At 34.7% G+C, this 18,633-nt stretch overlaps 3 protein-coding genes across 3 annotated transcripts; all 3 read right to left on the minus strand.

Moving 5' to 3' along the window:
* Window positions 1-1,751: 1,751 nt before the first annotated feature.
* LOC125824175 (probable aspartyl aminopeptidase) lies at window positions 1,752-9,110 on the minus strand. Its single transcript, XM_049503535.1, has 11 exons — window positions 8,952-9,110; window positions 8,720-8,855; window positions 8,533-8,611; window positions 8,223-8,425; window positions 7,521-7,590; window positions 6,226-6,348; window positions 5,922-6,077; window positions 3,482-3,655; window positions 2,621-2,695; window positions 2,407-2,547; window positions 1,752-2,175 (listed from the first exon to the last, which is right to left on the minus strand). The coding sequence occupies exons 1-11, from the start codon at window positions 9,022-9,024 to the stop codon at window positions 1,954-1,956; spliced, it is 1,452 nt and encodes a 483-aa protein (XP_049359492.1). The 5' UTR covers window positions 9,025-9,110; the 3' UTR covers window positions 1,752-1,953.
* A 1,078-nt stretch (window positions 9,111-10,188) lies between these two features.
* LOC125824170 (O-fucosyltransferase 37) lies at window positions 10,189-12,377 on the minus strand. Its single transcript, XM_049503531.1, has 6 exons — window positions 11,710-12,377; window positions 11,478-11,646; window positions 11,294-11,383; window positions 10,894-11,177; window positions 10,563-10,821; window positions 10,189-10,479 (listed from the first exon to the last, which is right to left on the minus strand). The coding sequence occupies exons 1-6, from the start codon at window positions 12,354-12,356 to the stop codon at window positions 10,264-10,266; spliced, it is 1,665 nt and encodes a 554-aa protein (XP_049359488.1). The 5' UTR covers window positions 12,357-12,377; the 3' UTR covers window positions 10,189-10,263.
* A 1,640-nt stretch (window positions 12,378-14,017) lies between these two features.
* Window positions 14,018-17,816, minus strand: LOC125824092 (adenylate kinase 4). The gene is made up of 6 exons (XM_049503446.1): window positions 17,599-17,816; window positions 15,607-15,752; window positions 15,349-15,468; window positions 15,064-15,231; window positions 14,649-14,738; window positions 14,018-14,332 (listed from the first exon to the last, which is right to left on the minus strand). The coding sequence occupies exons 1-6, from the start codon at window positions 17,708-17,710 to the stop codon at window positions 14,234-14,236; spliced, it is 735 nt and encodes a 244-aa protein (XP_049359403.1). The 5' UTR covers window positions 17,711-17,816; the 3' UTR covers window positions 14,018-14,233.
* Between the last annotated feature and the right edge of the window lie 817 nt (window positions 17,817-18,633).

Raw genomic sequence — 18,633 nt, forward strand, 5'->3', positions numbered from 1 at the left:
TAATTTTCATTTAAAAAAATATTTTTGTCAAAAACAAAAAATTAAAAAGAGTATTTTAAAACTTAAAAACTACTTCTATAATATAAACTAACTTTCCATGCCACTCCCCAACCTAATCTTTTAATCTTTTTTATAATAATAGTAGTAGTAGACTAGTAGGTGGTGTAAGTCTCATTTTAACAATTAAACAATAAGGACCAACTTTTACAATGCGTTCCCACATTGAATTGTCAAAAATACATTCAATTTTAATTGTGTTTTAGTTTTTTTTTTCATGTCAATTAAGAAAATAAATAAATATAGAATATAGTATTAGGGTTTTGCCCTGATCTTATTATCATATTTGAGTTTTACTCTTTTCTAAAAGGAAAATCAAAACATTAACATAATTGGTTTTACTTTTTCAAAAAAAAGATTCTTTTCGATAATTGGTTTATTATTTCCTACCAAGAAAACAAGAGCATCCATAGACATTTAAGAATTTTGTTTAGCGGGAGATATCTTCTTAGTATTAGCTTTTAATTATGTAGGCCAATTGGTCAAACCATATAACAATATATGTTTTTTAGTATAGTTTTATGTATCGTCTAATTTATAACCATCTTGATTTGCAATGGTAAGCTTCCGCATGACACTCTGATTCTTTCGAGTCCAACATATAGTTTATTAAGTTTATTTTAGTTATTAGATATCTTTTTTATTAAAAAAAATTGAGATGTTAAAAAAAAGACTATCTCTTTCATATTAAGAATACAGTTAAAAACTATTGTCAATTTTAATCTTGAATAGTTAAAAATCTAAAAGTTTCAAGGCTTTTAATTAACTTTTTAACAAAAAGTATGATTAAAAAATCAAAACTTGTTTGCACAATTATTACTCAACTTTTGCAATTTTTCTTCTTCACTACATCAGCTAGTCAACATCCAAAAAGGAAATTAAATAAAGCAAATATAATTAATAGTTAACGTGATTGCAGTTATGGGAACTGATTGATTAGCCTTTATCCCTATTCCTTACTAATGATCCAAAGACGTGATTAATGAGATACGAAACTATATCCACCTCCTTAAAATAAATTAAAAATTGCACGCACATTTATGAAAGATATTTGATAACCTTTTGGTAAAGAGTTGTTTGATGTGAGGTATAAAATATAATAATGTAAAACTATTTTATTTTGCATTTGATTGGAAGTGTCAGGCAATTCTAAAATTATTTATACTTTAGTGATGGAATAAGTATCCCAGTATAACTTGCTCCTAATCAAGCGACCCCTAAGAGTATCTATTCAATTTTTTATTTCCTCCGTCTACAATGTGTAACTTACTAAATTATCCTTATGTAATAAATGTTTCTTGAGAATTAAACTCTATTAAAAGATAAAGTGTAAGGACGTAGTTGAAAATTTTGGAACAAAATATTTTTTACTATAATGACACTTATTTCGGTATTAACACTCCACTAATTTGAGTGGTAAGGATAGATTTTTTAAAAGAGAAGTAATAGAGTTGTAAAAAGATCAAACGTCTTCGGGAAAAAGCCTTGTCAAAAACACTAATAATAGAAACACTGCTTCGAAATACTTCTTTTGTGTTGAGAATCAATCGGAAATAGCCTCTTCATATCCATGAAGTAGGAGTAAGTTTTGCGTATATCCTACCACACCCAACTTGTGAAATTACGCTAGATATGTTATATTTGTTAAGACAATAGTCAACCTAACAATCAGAACTCTGTATGCTGCTAGCCCGTTCCAAAAAAGGAACACACAACTAGTTTTCAAAACAGATGTATTAGTTCCCATAAGGTGAATAACAAGCACCAGTTTCACAACACTGTCCATTGTCAAATCTTTTGATTGTTGAATTCTAGCTGAGGGAATTAAAACTGTAGAATAAGTTTGATTTTTCCTATGTAAGTCAACAGTACAAGGCATTACCAATCATATATGGCCTAGATGTCAACAGCAATCTTCCCATCAAGTTGTGAGAAATCTTGGAAGAAGGCCTTAAAGTGCTCGTACGAATGCTTCACATCATCCACCGCGCACATTTCTCTTATGCTGTGCATTGACCACTGTGGTGCTCCTACATCAACTGTTCGAATACCTACCCCGCTTGCCAATATAGGGCCAATGGTTGAGCCACATGGCATATCATTACGAATCACAAAATCCTGCACAAAAAAGTGTCTCAACTTCTAAAAGTTACGCTAATTATATGTGATGACATAAAACCTAACAGATGGCCCCGTAGCAACTGTACATCCATGATAACAGAACTCAAAGATTTGACAAAACACAAAGGTTCAGAAATAGACAGATTGACCTTTGGAAAACGTCAACCATTGATATCTTAATATTCGCCAGTTTCTGGGATGTTTAAGGACCCAACATTTTTCACTGACCTGAAGAGGAATGTTGTGCTTAGCAGCTATTTCTCTGAACACAAAGGAAGTGATTGCATTGGTTGCATAACGTTGATTAGCATTGTGTTTAATAACAAGCCCACCATGAAATTTGGGTTGATGATTCTCTTCGTGCTTGTCCTGAAAAAAGAATTTAAATTATGATCAAAGCCAAAAGAAATTAGATTGTAGAGCACCACATGAAATAACTTACCGGGTAATTAGGATGCAAGGCATGCGCCATATCAGCAGAGACCAGGAAGCTCTTCTGGATTGCTTTCTGTATTAACTGAAGTACAATGTACAATAATATCAGTGAAATCCAGGAATGAACTTCATTCAAGCTACCAGAATGTAATGAAGGTACAACTACCAATAAGACTTTGTCAATTAACCATGAAACACAACATTTACATGCACTCACTAAAATAACAACAACAAACGTCATGTAGTCCCATAAGTGGGGTATTGGGAGGGTAGAGTTTATCAAAGGAAATTCTATGACAGACAGTTTAGGTTTAGGATTTTATACTAAATTAGTTTATCATTTTATAAAGAATTCTATTAGGGACAATGGCTAAATTAGGGGGCCTTTTGTCCAATATGGCAATCTAGTTGTGGAATCAACTTGGATTTTGAATCCCATACTTTTTAGGTAAGTGGACAAATGGGAAACCATTGTAGATGTTAAAATAAAAATTGCTATCTCACTTTTTACAAATAAGTGGACAAATTGGAACACTGCAGACATGACAATAAAGAGACGTGTTAATCTCAACTAAATACAAATATCTTCAGACAGAATATAATTAAAGCACCTGTTTTCAGTACGATTGGGAATAAAAAAGCAAGTCCAATTTTAATATATTTTCAGAAATTTCTACATTTTGTCTCAGCAGGATAGAGTTATCTAAAGTGATGATTCACGCCTGCATGAAAATGCATTAGGAAGAGCACTACTGCTTCTGGTTTCCAGGTACCAAACATATTATGTGTCCATGAAACAACAATAGACAACTGAACATATTGCAGCAATATGTAGTACAGTAGTAGTGAGATAGATCTATTCGACTACCTTTGAATCTGGACCGAATGTACTTGTAATTCGTGAGAGAGCATCAAACATGACCGGCGATCCAGCTCCTTGTGCTGAATTAGACCCAACCTCTTCATGATCAAACAGAGCCACCATTCTTACACCAACCTCGTCCTCAAGACTATTTTCGGGAGAAGTAGCATCTATCAGTGCCTGACATCATCAGCACCAAAGTAGTTTCATTGCATGTATATTAAAACAAGAAGCACCATTATTGCATTCCATGTTGATCCATTCAAATTATGCAAATTTACATAATATTTGATGCAGGAACAGAGGGCCAAACGTATTACTGTAAAATGTGATAGTCGTCATGATACAATAGACAACTGGCGAAGTCCTCAACTTTTCTGATTTAATGATATTTTGCCTTTTCACTTTCATATTCTCTTTAAACACTTCTAAGTTCGCTAAATTATCCCCTTCATAGGCTTTTCTCTACATTTTCCTTTGATACATTAAGATTAAACATGATTTGAAGTAAAACTTCCGGTTGACCTGCTGTTTTGTCAATATACACCATCATGAAGTTGAATAAACCCCAAAAAATGAAACCTAAGGCTTTGTTCTGTTTTAATGTCCTCTCCAGTCTCCACTTCACCTTTTTCAATTTTTTCTACAACTAGAAAAGACATAGCATGACCTGCCTCCTCTCTTTTCCAGGAAGTATTTTTAAGGCCAAATACATAGGTGGCCCCCCTAAAGTTGTCACGTTTTTCCCATTTAGACACTTCAATTAAAGCTATGCGTATTATACACTTAAATTATTGTTAAAATGTGTGTTCAATTTTCAGCTCAATGGAGCTGTAAAGAAGGGTAACTCGAACAAGTGTTGCTGCCTCCTTTTCTTGGATTTGTCAACTTCTTCTTTTTTTCACTTGGATTTGTCAATAAGAGATGATTGGTATCCAATAAAATCGAAGAGAAAGAATTAACAAAAAGAAAAACTGAAATGGAAAAGAATGAACAGCAGCAAGGACAAGAAAAGCTAAATGAAAGTAGAGAGAATAGGGAGGAGAAAGAAGAAGAAGAAAAGAAATTATTCACGGCTTCATCGTGTGCTTTCCTTCAGGTGAAGAGCACCCCATGTGCCATGTTAGAGTAAGGTGTCCAATAGGCAGAAAGTGAATATACGTTACTAAGGTAATTACCTATTAGATAGTTAAGGGGCAATCTATGTATTTAGCCTATTTCTTACAAATGAGAAGTAGTGGAGAACTTCAAAAGGAAATTTTCAATTTTCCAAATAGTAGTTATATGTTTGACAATAAGCTAAGGACGAGAAGCCTTGCCAATTACAAAAAGTGACTACATTGAACAGCTTTTCTTTCTTCCTTCAATTTTTTCAATTTGCATCTCTTTAACATACTGATCTTATTCTACAAGTGCAGTTCCTCAGATTTGTGTTTGTGCTCTGCATCTACCTATTGACCAACACTCTATTTGTGGTACTGTTACTAGGTTTCTAATGAATCCACACAAGAAAAGTAACTATGTTTTCCAATCCAACGTCTTCTTCTGAAATTATTTAGAACTGGAAAGTTGCTCTTCACAGCAGCACTGCACCTTAGCATCCATGTGACTAAGATAGAAGATAATTGCCATTGACATGACAAACTTTGAAAACCCTTAAAGGGGCAAGAGAAGGTGACACTCTAGGGTAAGTGAACCTCTGTAAATAAATATCCACCATCAGTTTTATAATGCCAAAACTGATGTTCAGATATATACACTGCGTAGCTTTCTTGTTCACATCCTGATGAGACTCATAAACAGAATTAAAACAATCAAACACAGTGACTTATCTCAATCACCCATAACCTTGCTTCTATAAACACAGAGACATGACGAGCAAAAGACTACAAATGGCATCATAAGTTTTACCTCAAAGGTGAGCCAGAAAGCATAGTCATGGACTAATACCTGAACTAAATATTCTGCTAAAGCAACAAAAATGTGAACTAAAAGCAATGAAGCAAAGACACTTTGCAACCTCCAATAAATATCATAACCAATTTCTATATGTAATTTATGCACATTGTATTTAATCATTTTTTTGAGATAAGGGTAACTTTGTATTCACAAAAAATTCATCATCCAAGGGATGATGAATTGGAAACTTACATCCCAAGGGTTGTGGGCACACCCTCAAAAAGACACACAGAATTACAAGTTTCCTATAAAACCGACCTTCTCTATGCTTTCCCCTACCAACTCTTGCTTACACCCAAAAAATAAAAGACTTTGGGCATTTCATTTTTGTCTTCTGGAAACTATCATTTTGTCCTTCAAAACACCTAGCATTCCTTTCTTTCCATAGAGTCCACCATATACAGGCCTCTATTAATATAAATAAGTTGTGTTCTTCTAATAAAATGTATAACTACAACGAAGCTTTCTGTATCCATGCATCCTTTACCTTTAGAGAGCAAAATGACATGCATAAATTGTCCAGTCTTCCAGAAAAAACAAATTCCTTCATGGCACCAGCAATAATACTTGGCTGAGTATCGCATGCTTGCAACTCAAAGTCACATATGTCGCCTGGTTCACATCCTGCCTGAGCAGCTAGAAGCTGAAAGAAAAAAGAAAATAGCATGAGCACAAAACCGTAGCACGACAAAGATCTTGAAATATGCTTCACACAATGAAAGAAATCATCTAGGAACTCAGATCATGAAAATTAACATTGATAAGGATAGCAATTTTGCAATTTATGGTACCTGCAGAAGAAGGGAATGATGTTGCTCACCACCAGGATTTATCCTTTTACTGGACTTACTTCCATCATTTGGAGCTCCATTTCCAATGGAATCATCAATGGAAGCTGGTTTATTAAGTTCAGCCTGCAAAACGGTGTCAGATAGATAATGTATGCATATATCTTAACAGGACACAAGTTTATTCCAAATAAGGAATCAGACGAAGTTATAAATAATTTTACTGTTTCATAATAATCCGTCTATCCCCATTTACATGACACTCTTTCCATTTGAGACGTCCAGAAATGTGACTCCATTGCACTAATAATGTTATTCTAGAGAACTTTCACATTATTTTATTGGATTAGCACAATTGAACTTTTAAAGAAGATTACAAATTCAGTTAACTATTCAACTTCTAAACTTTGGTCCAATGTTTGTCTATCAAACTAACTTTTCACCCCATCTCAACTCCATATCAAGTTAAATACCATCAAATAAATTGCAACAAGGGAGTCGCTTTTTTCTTCTTCTATTTTTCTATTTTCTTGTGGTGAGTTCAATTCGCTTAATGTGTAATGACCAAAGTGGGTTTTCAACTAATTTCAAGCTAGCATATTAAAAGGATATATCTGTGGATGCATTATGCCCAATAAAACAGTACAATTCAATTAAGAAGTTCTTCTGAAATGCATGTAAATGGGAAAACCCACCAACACCAAAAGATTATCAAGCTAAGAATTTCCGGAATAAGGGTTGTTAGAAGAATGCATGAAGCACTCAAGGGTCTAACCTGATGGTCAATGAAGTGGGAGGAGAACTATAAGATCTCAAAGTTCACATTCCAACAAAAGCAAAAAAAAACTATGTGATTTCTGCACATCTACCCAAAGTTTGGTGGGCAGTGTTACCCAGTACCAGTGTTGTTGGGAGATAGCAGGCAAATGGTGGAAAAGTCGAGGTGTGTGCCAGCTGTCTCGGACACCACCGACAAAAAAATGTGTGTGAATTATAACTGTACATATGCATTCAGGCAAGAACTAGAATTTCCTAGAAGATCTTAACAAATTACTAATGTAAAGCGAAGAGAAAAAGAATTAGTTCATATCACAAACAAGTCTTCCTGCATTAAATGCTTTTTCGGAAAGAAAAGGATTCTAATTGATAAGGAAAGTAATACAGAGAAAAGGACAAGGTATTGTCAAGGTAGACAAAATAAACTATTATCACAAAATTTCCAGTCACGCTCAATCTTGAAACAGAGAATTACACTACAAAAAATATACAAGCATCAAACATATGCAATGTACCATTACCTTAATTGATGTAGCCAATACTGGTAAAAGATGGGTCTGTGTGTTCACCTTAAATCCATCATTCACACCTCTGTAAATATAGGAAAAGAAGACTATAATAATGCTCATGTAAACCATTGGTGAAGTTACTTTAGAGAAGAAACGATGTTCCGACTCATTGAAGGTACAAAGCACATAATGACCAGAAAATGCGTTTTGATGAATATGGTTAGCACATAATACAGTGATGCAAATCCCTCTTGTTGATTTAGAAGATTTGAACAACATGAAAAAACAATTATCACCTACAGAAATTATTCTTATGATCCCAATTGTATGTCACTTCAATACAAAGGCAGAACCATGCTACATGAAACTCAATAGCTAAGCTAAGATCTTTTCTCTACAAGTTTACTCAAACACCGAAACCATGAGCCATCACAAGTATTTCTAAATTTGATGAAACTATTAACTGATACAAAAAGAAGTACCTTATATCTTATGAAATACATCAGTAGTACGAACTGCAATTCATAACTACCATGACAATAACACACATTAAAGAGATGCTCAAAACTCTATTTATTTCCGAATAGGTTCAAACTATTAGGCACAAGAAAGGCAGGTTGAATAGAAATTGAAACCCCAAGCACCTCTGACACCCAAGATGAATTTTCAAACGCGCAACCATCTGAAGAAGTGTTCATCTTCTAAAGCTTTTACCTTTCTAAGTGAATTGCCAAAGTTGGAATTCGCATTATGGGCTCCTCAATTCTCACAAGCTTGTGCAAGTAGGATTCAGAACCATCTTTCTTATTTCTTATGATCATCCTTCCGGCAACTGTTAGATCACGATCAAACCAAGTATGCCACAGCCCACCACCATATGTTTGTACACCCACTTCCAAAAATCCACTTTTAATTACCTATAAACAATCCCAATCAATAAAATGCATAGACCAAGATTCAACAAGCCACAAGCTTCAAAATCTGATTTTATTCCCCCTACCCCCCAGAAAAGAATCATAATTACCTTCGAAACTGGCTTCAGCTTCAGACAAGGACTATCTGTATGAGCACCAACTATGTGAAATCCATTTCCAGCAACATATCTAGAAAGAATTAATCCCCATTATTAAGAATAAACACAGCAAATTAAGAAACACACGCAAAAAAAAAAAAAAAGTAAAACAAAAAAGAACAAAATTTTGGGGGCATACTTTTTACCGATAGCGAAAGCAACAATAGTAGAGTAGTTCCTAGTGAAGAAATACTTGTTCCCAGCTTTCAAATCCCAGTCTTGTTTCTCATCTATTTGTACATACCCTGCACTTTTAAGTCTCTTCTTTGCTTCATCTAGAGAAACCCCACAAAGAAAAATGAATCAAATAACATAAATCTATTGAACAAAATGAAGATTGATTTCACAAATTAGGGAGAAAAGTAGAATACCAACTGCATGAAAAGCTGTAGGAGAAGCGTTCAAGAAATCCACCAGATCGGCTGCTACTGCTGAACTCTCCATTCTTATCTTCTTCTTCTTCTCTGATTTTTTATTTTTTTTTGTTACACACTCTCCCTATACTCCCACTCAAAATTTATGTAATCTGGATTTATCACATCTAGACTACATAGGGTTAAATTGTTTTCTTCTTTAATCTTTCTATTTATGTATTTTTTTAATTTCACTTGTTACTTTGGAGAATTATTTATTTATTTATTTATTTGTTTGTTAAACTTTGGAGAGTTATGATAGATAATGGAGGAGGAAAAAGAAATACTAGAAGAATTGGTTTTTATTTTCATTTTTATTTTGGCGCTATCACTTAAATTTCTACATAAATATATTAAATTATTTTCTTGAAAAATTATCTAATTGCACAACCATTTTATTTTTCCTAATCATAGTTCGAAAACTCAATATCAATTTCTTATTAATTGGTTTCCACATGGTCTTGGAAAATTGAACATATCACTGGTTTTTTATATTAATTTAGTGTTTTGAAAATAATGCCAATCATGATTACACATAGCTCCAGTGACCTTAAATTCACTTTCTTGCTTTCAATACATGAAGCTGAAATTTTTAGTAAGTAAACAAAACTAATGATCTATGTAGGTTACAACACGAAGTCAATTGTTATTTAATGATCAAATCACATCTAGATATATACATTAATTTTGGATGGGATTTACCGATGTTTCAACTTTATTGATATCTCGATTAGTTACAATAATATAAGAAAAGCCGTTAATTGAGATTGTGTTCAAAAATAAAAATCGGAAATACTTGATGCAAGGAATACATATTCAACTTTCAGTTCCTTATAGTCTAACTATTTGTTTTGAACCCGGATATAGGGAATTTTAGTAGACCGAGCTGTCCAAATTTTACTATTTTGAATGAAAAGATCATAATTCAGAATATATGCATTTTGCTATAGTAAGTATGCAATGTGATTGTGGTAAAATATTAAAATGGAAGGTAATACACTTCATATTAAGCATATGTGCCACTAGGTATTTTCAAGCTTTAGGCATATATGCTCTTAGAAGTTGATAGGCTATGCTTAAAAAAATAATCCTCATATATTTCTGTTTTTACTCTATGATTCTGCAATATTCTGTGTTGGTTCCCTGATTAGCAAATGATCTTTTTTTTTGCTAAGTGTAGTAAAGTGGAAAGATACAAGTATGAAACAAACTCATTATGGTATGAATATTTGCATACAAAAACTGTTTTAACTTGTTGGAACAGTGTCTATTATTGCTTACACATGCACTCAGGTACAGGATATGCAATTACATCTCTATCAATCTTTTTAGCCCTTGACTCGGGCTGCCCCTGACTTTTCCTATGCAGTTTCTTCATTATCCTTTTGAATTCTTGCTCAGATACAGATGAATCTTCAAAGAATGGAAGCATCATTCTCTTGTTTGGCTTTATGTACTTTCTGTGTCCTACATATGCTCTATGTCCCTGGACAACAATCAGAAGAATTGTACAATGTTAACAACAAGTTCATTCATTGCTGTAAGTAGGTATGACTGACTGATATATACCTCGAGAGCTCGGCCCATGTTACCTCCATGGGAATTGATGAAAACATCACTGCTCAGAGACACAATGTAGTCGATGACTGCTAACGTAGAAGACTTTTCCAAGTATGGAGTGAGCTCTCCATTTCGCGCCAATGTATGCTTTGTCAATAAATTTGGGAATTCATTTTTCAGAGGCTGCATAGCTTGTGTGCCTCCAAAGGGTTCTCCTCCAGCAACATATATACGAGCGCTGATTGGTGCTCCTAACCCCTTCAGAAATCTATAACACAATGCCCCATTTGAGATTTTCATAAAACAAAAGATATGTTGTTCAACGACTTTAACGTTTTACCTTGCCATTTCTGATGCATTTAAGGGACACATTCCAGCAAGTCGCCGTTGTGCATGAGTCATGTTCAACTTGCCAGTGAGATATTCAGGGTGAGAGTCCCTTTCTCTACTTATAATACTGTCATATTGCCTGCCTAAACCGGTAAGACATCCGGTTCTGATCCACACATCCTTCTCCAACCTGAGATGGATCGTGACATAAGGACCCTCAATCCACATTCTTCTAGCTATCTGATAACCTAGCTCCCTAATTGGAGTTGCAAATCTTAGGGCATGGAATGCAACCTGTTCAAGTTACAACAACAAAAACAAAACAGCAATTTTACGTCACTTCCCATTCCCAACATCCTATCAAACAGTTACCTCAGTTACAAAAAACAAGCTGCAGTTTTTTGTATTACCTTGCATTTGAGCTTCTGCAAGTCAGGTGGAAGATTCTTGGAGAGCTTAGAATCTAATCCTTTCAATATAAGTAGACCTTCTTGGTTTAGCTATACCGAAAAAAAATGCAACACAAAGTTAAACCAATTCTCTAGGCAGTTAACTCAAGTAGTACAGCAAAAGGTGCAGTTTAGAATGGCTTACTTGCTTGAGAAATCTGGCTCTAAGCCAAAGTGGCGATACGTGAAAAGGAAGATCACGGTTGATGGTCTGCTTAGAAACAAAATGTGTCGATGGCAAAGACGCCACGATTCTAACATCAGCTATCAGAGTCTTCTTGAAATGCTCAACATCGAAAATATCCGAAAATTCACTGCAGACAGCTAAAAGTTAGATCAATGAACTAACAAATCTTGAAGTGAAATTCAAAAGTTACCTATCATCTCCCCAAATGTGATTGACTTGAAGAACAGGAACAACAAGAGTAGCTTCAAGAATTCTTGCTATAACAACTGCATCAACAATCTGGTTTCTTTGTTGGTTCAATCCTCCAGAAGCCACAACAACCAAAAATTTCCTCTTCTCTTTCGAAATCTTTGCAGAGGCTTTTCGGTACTTTAGACTGAAATCCAAACAAGGCATGTACCCCTGATTATCAGGTTGCTTCCAGAACTCTTCCTCCTCCTCAGAAAAGTTTCCGACCACCCCATGAGCCGGTAAGGGCACCATTGCTCCGGTAGACAGAGTAATTTGCTCATCTTGAACAGAGCCAGATCTTGATGATGCCGCAGCAAAAACAGAGGCTAAAAACAGAGGAGATGAAGAAGAAGAAGTGCCGGTGCACGAGAGTGGATTTTGGAAAAAGGTTGTGAATGTGATCAACAAAATCGCAAAGAAAGTTAGGGTAATGAGCAGAGAGATGAAACAGAAAGAGAGAAATGGGGATGTTTGGGCGATTCTTGAGTTCTTTCGGGGTGAGTAGTTATGGAGGGAATTGAATGGAGGTAGTGAGAACAAATGAATGAAAAATGATGGGTTCAGAGAGATGAATGATGAACTCTTGGAATTTCTTGTTCGCGCCATTGAAGATCCAGAGCTTTCTCTGTGAGTATTCAATGGAAGATTTGGTTTTCTAGAGAGAAAACTGTGAAATAACAGAAAATTTTCAGAGAAGTGATGAAGGAGGAGATTTTGGTAAAAGATATAATATACAGTTAAGTTGGTTACAAGATTCTTTTCTTCCTTTCCCGCCAGAACTTAAGCAAATTTCTATTGCTTTCGCAAATTGCAGAGAGATCCCTCACAGTTCTACTTATTGAACATTGTAGACCTTTCACTCGGCTCGCAGAGATAGTGACGAAGCTAGGATTTTTATTTAGATATTTGCAAAGGCAAAAGAGTGTCAACTGACTTGCCTGATTGCTGGTAAACTCATGGTGGGGTTTATCAATTTTCGGGCACATCAGGAAAAAAAAAAACTCATATTGAACTCTTGTTGTTGTAGTTTTAGAGATTTGAAATTTCTGCTTGAAAACGTGATTTTGTACAAATTTTCATCTTTCCATTTCTTTTTTCGTTGTATTTTTTGGGTAAAAATAATGAAATATGAAAAATTGATTTGTTATTTAAATGAAAAATTGAAAGAAGAAGAAATTTAAAAAAAAAAAGAGAAAAGAAGAGTCGGAAGATAATAATTATAGAGAAAGAAAGATGAAGAAAAAGAATTAAAAAATAAAGAGGAAGAGGAAAAAGGGCCGAGAAAGAGGCAAGCAACGGTACATTTTTCTTGATTTCAAAAAATTGTTATATTTAGTTAGAAAAATTATATTGACATAAATGGTAAATATTTTTTGAATATAGCATATTTATGTGATTTACCCTATACAATTCACCTCTCTCCCACTCTCTGCCCTCTCTCGCTCGCCTCTCTCCTCCCTCTCCCAATCTCGCTTGCCATATATACAAATGCATATGTATAATATACAATTATCTAACCTATATACATATACAATTCACATTTCTCCCACTGTTTGCCCCCTCTCTCTCGCCTCTCTCCCAGTCTCGCTCGCCTCTCTCCTCCATATAACATGTAGCTACGAATTGTAATTATCAAACTATAGCTATGGAGAGTAATTAGGCTATTTTTAAATGGCTATATGTGAAAGTTCCCCAAAAAAAAACTCATATTGAACCCGACTAAATTCAAATCGCGCAGTGGGCCCGAATACCCTACATAAACTAAACTATTCCCGTTCAGTCTCCAACATGTAATAAATTTTGTATGTTTTTGTGTTGTGTATGAAATAGTAGTATTACTAGGTCATTTAACATACACTCCATTTCTGTTTCTTTCTCCAATTATTATCTTCGAATGCTCAAGTTGAACTTGCAATATTTGATCACTAAAGAAGGCTAAAAAAAAACACATCGATTAGTACAAAATGAGAAAGTATCTTCTATTTCTTCTCATAACATAGATTATTCATATAGGGGTTCGGACTTAAACCTCTTGAAACGTTATTTCAGAATGTAAACAGACAATTTTCTTCTAAAAAGAAGAACGCAAGAGATATGTTCTTGTGGAGCAACCTGCAATTGCTAACAATTTGTTGCAGAAAGATAATACTAATGTTTCCGACATGAAAATAGCATTTCCAGAACCTAGAAGCCGCTTCTATTACCCTCCCACATAACTCAAAATGGTGTATCTTCTGTTACACTCCTTCGAATTCATTCTGACTTGGTACGAGTAATAATTTTGTGTCAATTCCTATTGCACTCTGCAAAAGCTCACTAAAGAGCAATGTCAAAAGTAAAATAAATTCGCCAACACTTTGTGATGTTCATAAAGGGTTGAACCAGCTAGTGCCATAAAAGGGAAAATAGAAAATATAGCTGGTTAACCAAAATTCATAGTTCAATTTTCAATCCTTAAACCAAAAAAAGTTGGCATCCTTCCATTAGGAGAGAACTTTCTTGACTTCAGCTGTGACCGCCTGTGGTGGTTTCTCAGCAGGGAGATTCACTACATTACCCTTCTTGGCATAGTAGTCAATGACCTGTACATTAATCCAATACAGCTTTAGCATGGAGGACAGAAACTAACGAAGAGTCCAAACAGACTACAAAAATGATTATTGGCTTTACGTCTTTGGACCAAATCAAACAAACATTATTAGGTCAAATGAAAGCTATACCGTGTATAAAATATTTGGCAAAATGTTGCGAAACATCTTATAGATTATTATGTCGGATTCCCAAATGCAATTCCTAGTTTTCCTAACTCTCTACCAAAGCGACTAGATACACAGATGTGTTTTGTTCTTTTTTTCTTTCCCTTTCCCCTCAATAAGTCAGAGATAAACAGATGTTTACCGGCTCAGTTTGCCTGTGGAAGGCTTCTAGCCTTGACTTGAGAACAGCAGCAGTATCATCTTTTCGTTGTATCAAAGGCTCTCCAGTGACCTTCACGTAGAAAAATAAAATTGAATTAGATTCAGATGTCAGAGAACTATCCTTAATATAGAATGTTCCTTCTTTTTTTTTGTTGACAGTCCTTAATAGAGAAAGTTATGAAGGTAAGTTTGTCTGACAGAATTTAAGTTGCACAGCAGACAAAAAAGATATTAAAATTGTAAAATAATCAATTGCTAAGCGTATGAAGACATACTACAATGAACTACCTTCAGCAAAAAAAACTACAGTACTTTTTTATTTTTGACGAGCTAGAGGGGAAGAGATGGTATTATCAGAACAAATAAAACTAAAAACTTTGATTCTATTATCTTACATCATCTATCCCAGGTGCTTTAGGAGGTGCAAATTTTGTATGGTATGACCGACCACTAGCTGGGTGGATCCAACGTCCGGTAATTCTCTCTTCCAAGATGGCATCATCAATCGCAAAATTAAGAACCTTATCAACTTTAGTCCCTCGATTTTGAAGCATCACATCAAGCTGCAATAAGTAGAGCGAGACGTGATAATCCTACTACAAGGATTCAATCAAAGCTGACAGGAATTGCACATTAAGTCCACATAAACATAAATAAGTAAGGATTAACAGGAAAATAACCTTTTCTGCTTGCACCACAGTTCTAGGGAACCCATCAAGAATGAATCCTTTTTGACATGATGGCTTCTTTAATGCTTCGTCTATGATCCCAACAACCAAGTCATCAGAAACAAGTTCTCCCTGAAAAGATAGTAGTACAAAAACAATTTTACTGAGAAAAGGAAAACCAATTGTTGTTCTCCCTTATACTCTCCTGTTGGAACTTGAAAGAAGTCAGAAACATATAATAATAATAATTTAAAGAACACTCAATAAGACCTTATCCATGGCCTCCTTCGCCTTAATGCCCAAAGGTGTTTTGGCAGCAACAGCAGCTCTCAGCATATCCCCCGTGGCTAAATGACACAAGCAATATTCATCTTTAAGGATAGGAGATTGCGTTCCTTTCCCTGATCCAGGTGGGCCTGCAGAATTTTTTTTTAAGTTTTTAGAGATCTTAACACTATAATAGTTGGAAAGAAGGAAAATCAACAGATTTATCTATCACAAAAATCTGGCAAAGCATGACAGAACTATTCATAATTTGATGTATAAGTCCATATGATGACATGTCAACACCCAAAATGAATTCAGATTGAGCACATGGATGACATTATTTGTCCATATAAACAACAACAATAATGTTAAAACACTATTGCCACGAAGTAAATACTAGGCAATTGGAAAAAGGAAAATTGTTATAACTCATTAAGAAAACCCAGCTCCAAACCCAAATCCAAATATAGATCCTTGGCTAAAACTTTCGACCAGCTACACATCACCCCCCTACGAGCATGCAAAAAGCTTAGAGAAGAAAAACAGACCAAAAGACCCAACATGAGATAGGAGGCCAATTATTGTCTAGTCTCCTTTCTGAAGCATGGGGAATCCATAGTAAAGTTTTTTGCCTTTCTACATACAATATTTTTTTTTTGATAATGGCCTTTCTACATACAATATTGATAACAATGCTCCTAGAAGGTCATATGCTACCAACCAGGTAACTACTTTTTCTGTTATGCTGGTGATGAGGGGCATAGAAGACAAGCGTTCAAAGTCATTAATCATTGAAATGCAAAAATATAACAGCTAATTTTTTCTTGAAGTCCTTTTTCCTCATATGTCTTTTGAGGCTGGTTGAGCAACAATTACAACTTACGGAAACACTAGATTATTAGAAACATCTCTGCTTTGATTAAACTTCTTTTGAGCCGAGGGTCTATTAGAAACAGCCTCACTACCCCACAAAGGTAGGGGTAAAATATGTGTATATCCTACCCTCCCTAGACCCCATTTGTGGGACTACGCTAGATATGTTGTTGTTGTTGTTGTACATACATTATTGAAGAGCAAATCAAGTTTATGCACTCCAAACCAAAGGATGAAACCTTGGTTTACCATTGCAAGGGTTGAGCAGGTAGTAATTTGAATTACAAACAGATTTCCAAAAGGAAAATCATCATGGAATATAACCATATAGAGAGAGAGCTTTACTTGAGAAGGGTACAGCACTACTGCTACTTCCTCCCAACATTAGCAAAAACCAAACAAGACACTACGAAATCACCTTCAGATTTATGCATACTTGATTTGAACTCTCATTGTCTTGTATCCTGAAAGCTAGGATTTTCTTGTTACCAAATAACCCATAAATAGTCAAGAAACCAGATGCTCTGACATATTCCCTATTTTAACTTGAAAGCATGGTTCACTCGTAACTCCTTTTAAGGAATACTATCGTAGATTGAATGTGCATATTATTTTTTTAGATTTGAAACCATAAAAGGCGAGCAATTTTACTCGTCGATCACTTCTTCACTTAACAAAATTAACAAAAGCAAACCTGCTCTAAGCAAAGATCCTGCCTCATCCTTTAAACCACAAAATCCCCCTAAATTCGAGAACTTTCATCTTGTTTCCAAGTACACACAAACTCCCCCCACTCTCATAACCCCAAGAAGCAAAACCCAACAGCAAAATAAACTACCGAATTTCAAAATCCCCCTCCATTAAACTGTAAAAACTGTAGATCTGATGGCAATTTAGGGGAAAAAAGCAAAACCCAACAAAGCAGTAAGCTAATCCCACTCCGATAAAATAGCAAAAATGCGGATCTGATAGCCATTTAGATGCAAAAACCATAAAAACAACCAAAAGAAAGAATGTTGACAGTGCACACCACATACCCACAAACAAATCATAACAAAGAGAGCAGATTTGAAGAAAAAAGATAGCAAAACCAACTGCGAGTATTATTATTATTATTATTACCAATGAGAATAAGACGTTTGTCCGGCTTGGAGGAACACCTCATGCGGCGGAGAAGCTCCGACATGAGGCTCTCGGAGGGGACATCTTCTAAGTTCACTGACGATGTCGACATTTTTCTCTCCGGCGAACTCCTCGACGAATTCTCTGCACTGCCTTTTTTTTTTTAGTGTTCTTATTTTGCAGAGAGATGAGACACTTCCGAGTGTTGGATTTCGGAGATTCCAACGCTTGAAAATGGCAGCGAACCAAAGTAAGGTTTTTTTATAATGACCATTATGCCCTTGTTTCTAACTTTAATTACGTAGAGCTACATATACATTACTGTACGAGTATCTGGTTCGAACCTTAAAAATTGAAGGAAAAATGTAATTAGCGAATATCTTTAGGAATTGAACTTTTAAAAATTAATGTGCTTCATCTAAATTTACTACTACTAGATATGTACGATACTTTCTCTACTTTACAATGTTGTAATATAATACAATATGTCTTTGTAAGTATTGTATATGTGATATGTGATATGTAAATTTTGAAATTCTCCAATATCAAATCTTTAATTCTTGTCATGTATTGAATAAAAAATAAAAATATATTTTGAACCTCAAAGATAAATTCAATGTTTTGTTTGGCACAATATATCATTCTCTCTATTTGTAATATATCGAGTAATTTTATATCATTCTTTCTATTTGTAATATATCGAGTAATTTTAATTTAGCAAGTCTAATAATTGGAAATTTCAAAATTGAGAAAATATGTGGGGTCATATTTGATGTTAATCGTTGAAGCGTAGAAAATGCAGAAAAAGTTGAGATAGAGAAGCATAAAGGTCGTCTCGTATCTTAAACTTTTGTGAGTATTATATGCTTATTAAGATTCTTTCTTTTTAAAAAAAGAGTGGACACTATTTTGGCATAGACATCTCACATTAGCGGGTAAACATGTGATTCTATATCCAAGAGAATTCGAAACTCAAAATTTATAATTAAAGATGAAAGAGTACTTATCACTTTTCATGATCCTTGTTGGTCGTGT

Source organism: Solanum verrucosum, unplaced genomic scaffold (assembly GCF_900185275.1).
Source record: "Solanum verrucosum unplaced genomic scaffold, falcon-dt-bn FXZP01000088.1, whole genome shotgun sequence".
Classification (NCBI taxonomy): Eukaryota; Viridiplantae; Streptophyta; class Magnoliopsida; order Solanales; family Solanaceae; genus Solanum; species Solanum verrucosum.

Excerpts from the sequence above, each read along its gene's own strand:
- LOC125824170 (XM_049503531.1), bottom strand. The coding sequence starts at position 12,356 with ATGGCGCGAACAAGAAATTCCAAGAGTTCATCATTCATCTCTCTGAAC. Across the intron at positions 11,647-11,709 it reads CACATTTGGGGAGATGATAG|TGAATTTTCGGATATTTTCG; the intron begins GTAACTTTTGAA and ends AGCTGTCTGCAG. Across the intron at positions 10,480-10,562 it reads ACATGGGCCGAGCTCTCGAG|GGACATAGAGCATATGTAGG; the intron begins GTATATATCAGT and ends ATTGTTGTCCAG.
- LOC125824092 (XM_049503446.1), bottom strand. The coding sequence starts at position 17,710 with ATGTCGACATCGTCAGTGAACTTAGAAGATGTCCCCTCCGAGAGCCTC. Across the intron at positions 15,469-15,606 it reads CGAAGGAGGCCATGGATAAG|GGAGAACTTGTTTCTGATGA; the intron begins GTCTTATTGAGT and ends CTATCTTTTCAG. Across the intron at positions 14,333-14,648 it reads TCCACAGGCAAACTGAGCCG|GTCATTGACTACTATGCCAA; the intron begins GTAAACATCTGT and ends ATTAATGTACAG.
- LOC125824175 (XM_049503535.1), bottom strand. The coding sequence starts at position 9,024 with ATGGAGAGTTCAGCAGTAGCAGCCGATCTGGTGGATTTCTTGAACGCT. Across the intron at positions 8,612-8,719 it reads GCTTTCGCTATCGGTAAAAA|ATATGTTGCTGGAAATGGAT; the intron begins GTATGCCCCCAA and ends AATTCTTTCTAG. Across the intron at positions 6,078-6,225 it reads ATCATTCCCTTCTTCTGCAG|CTTCTAGCTGCTCAGGCAGG; the intron begins GTACCATAAATT and ends TTTTTCTTTCAG.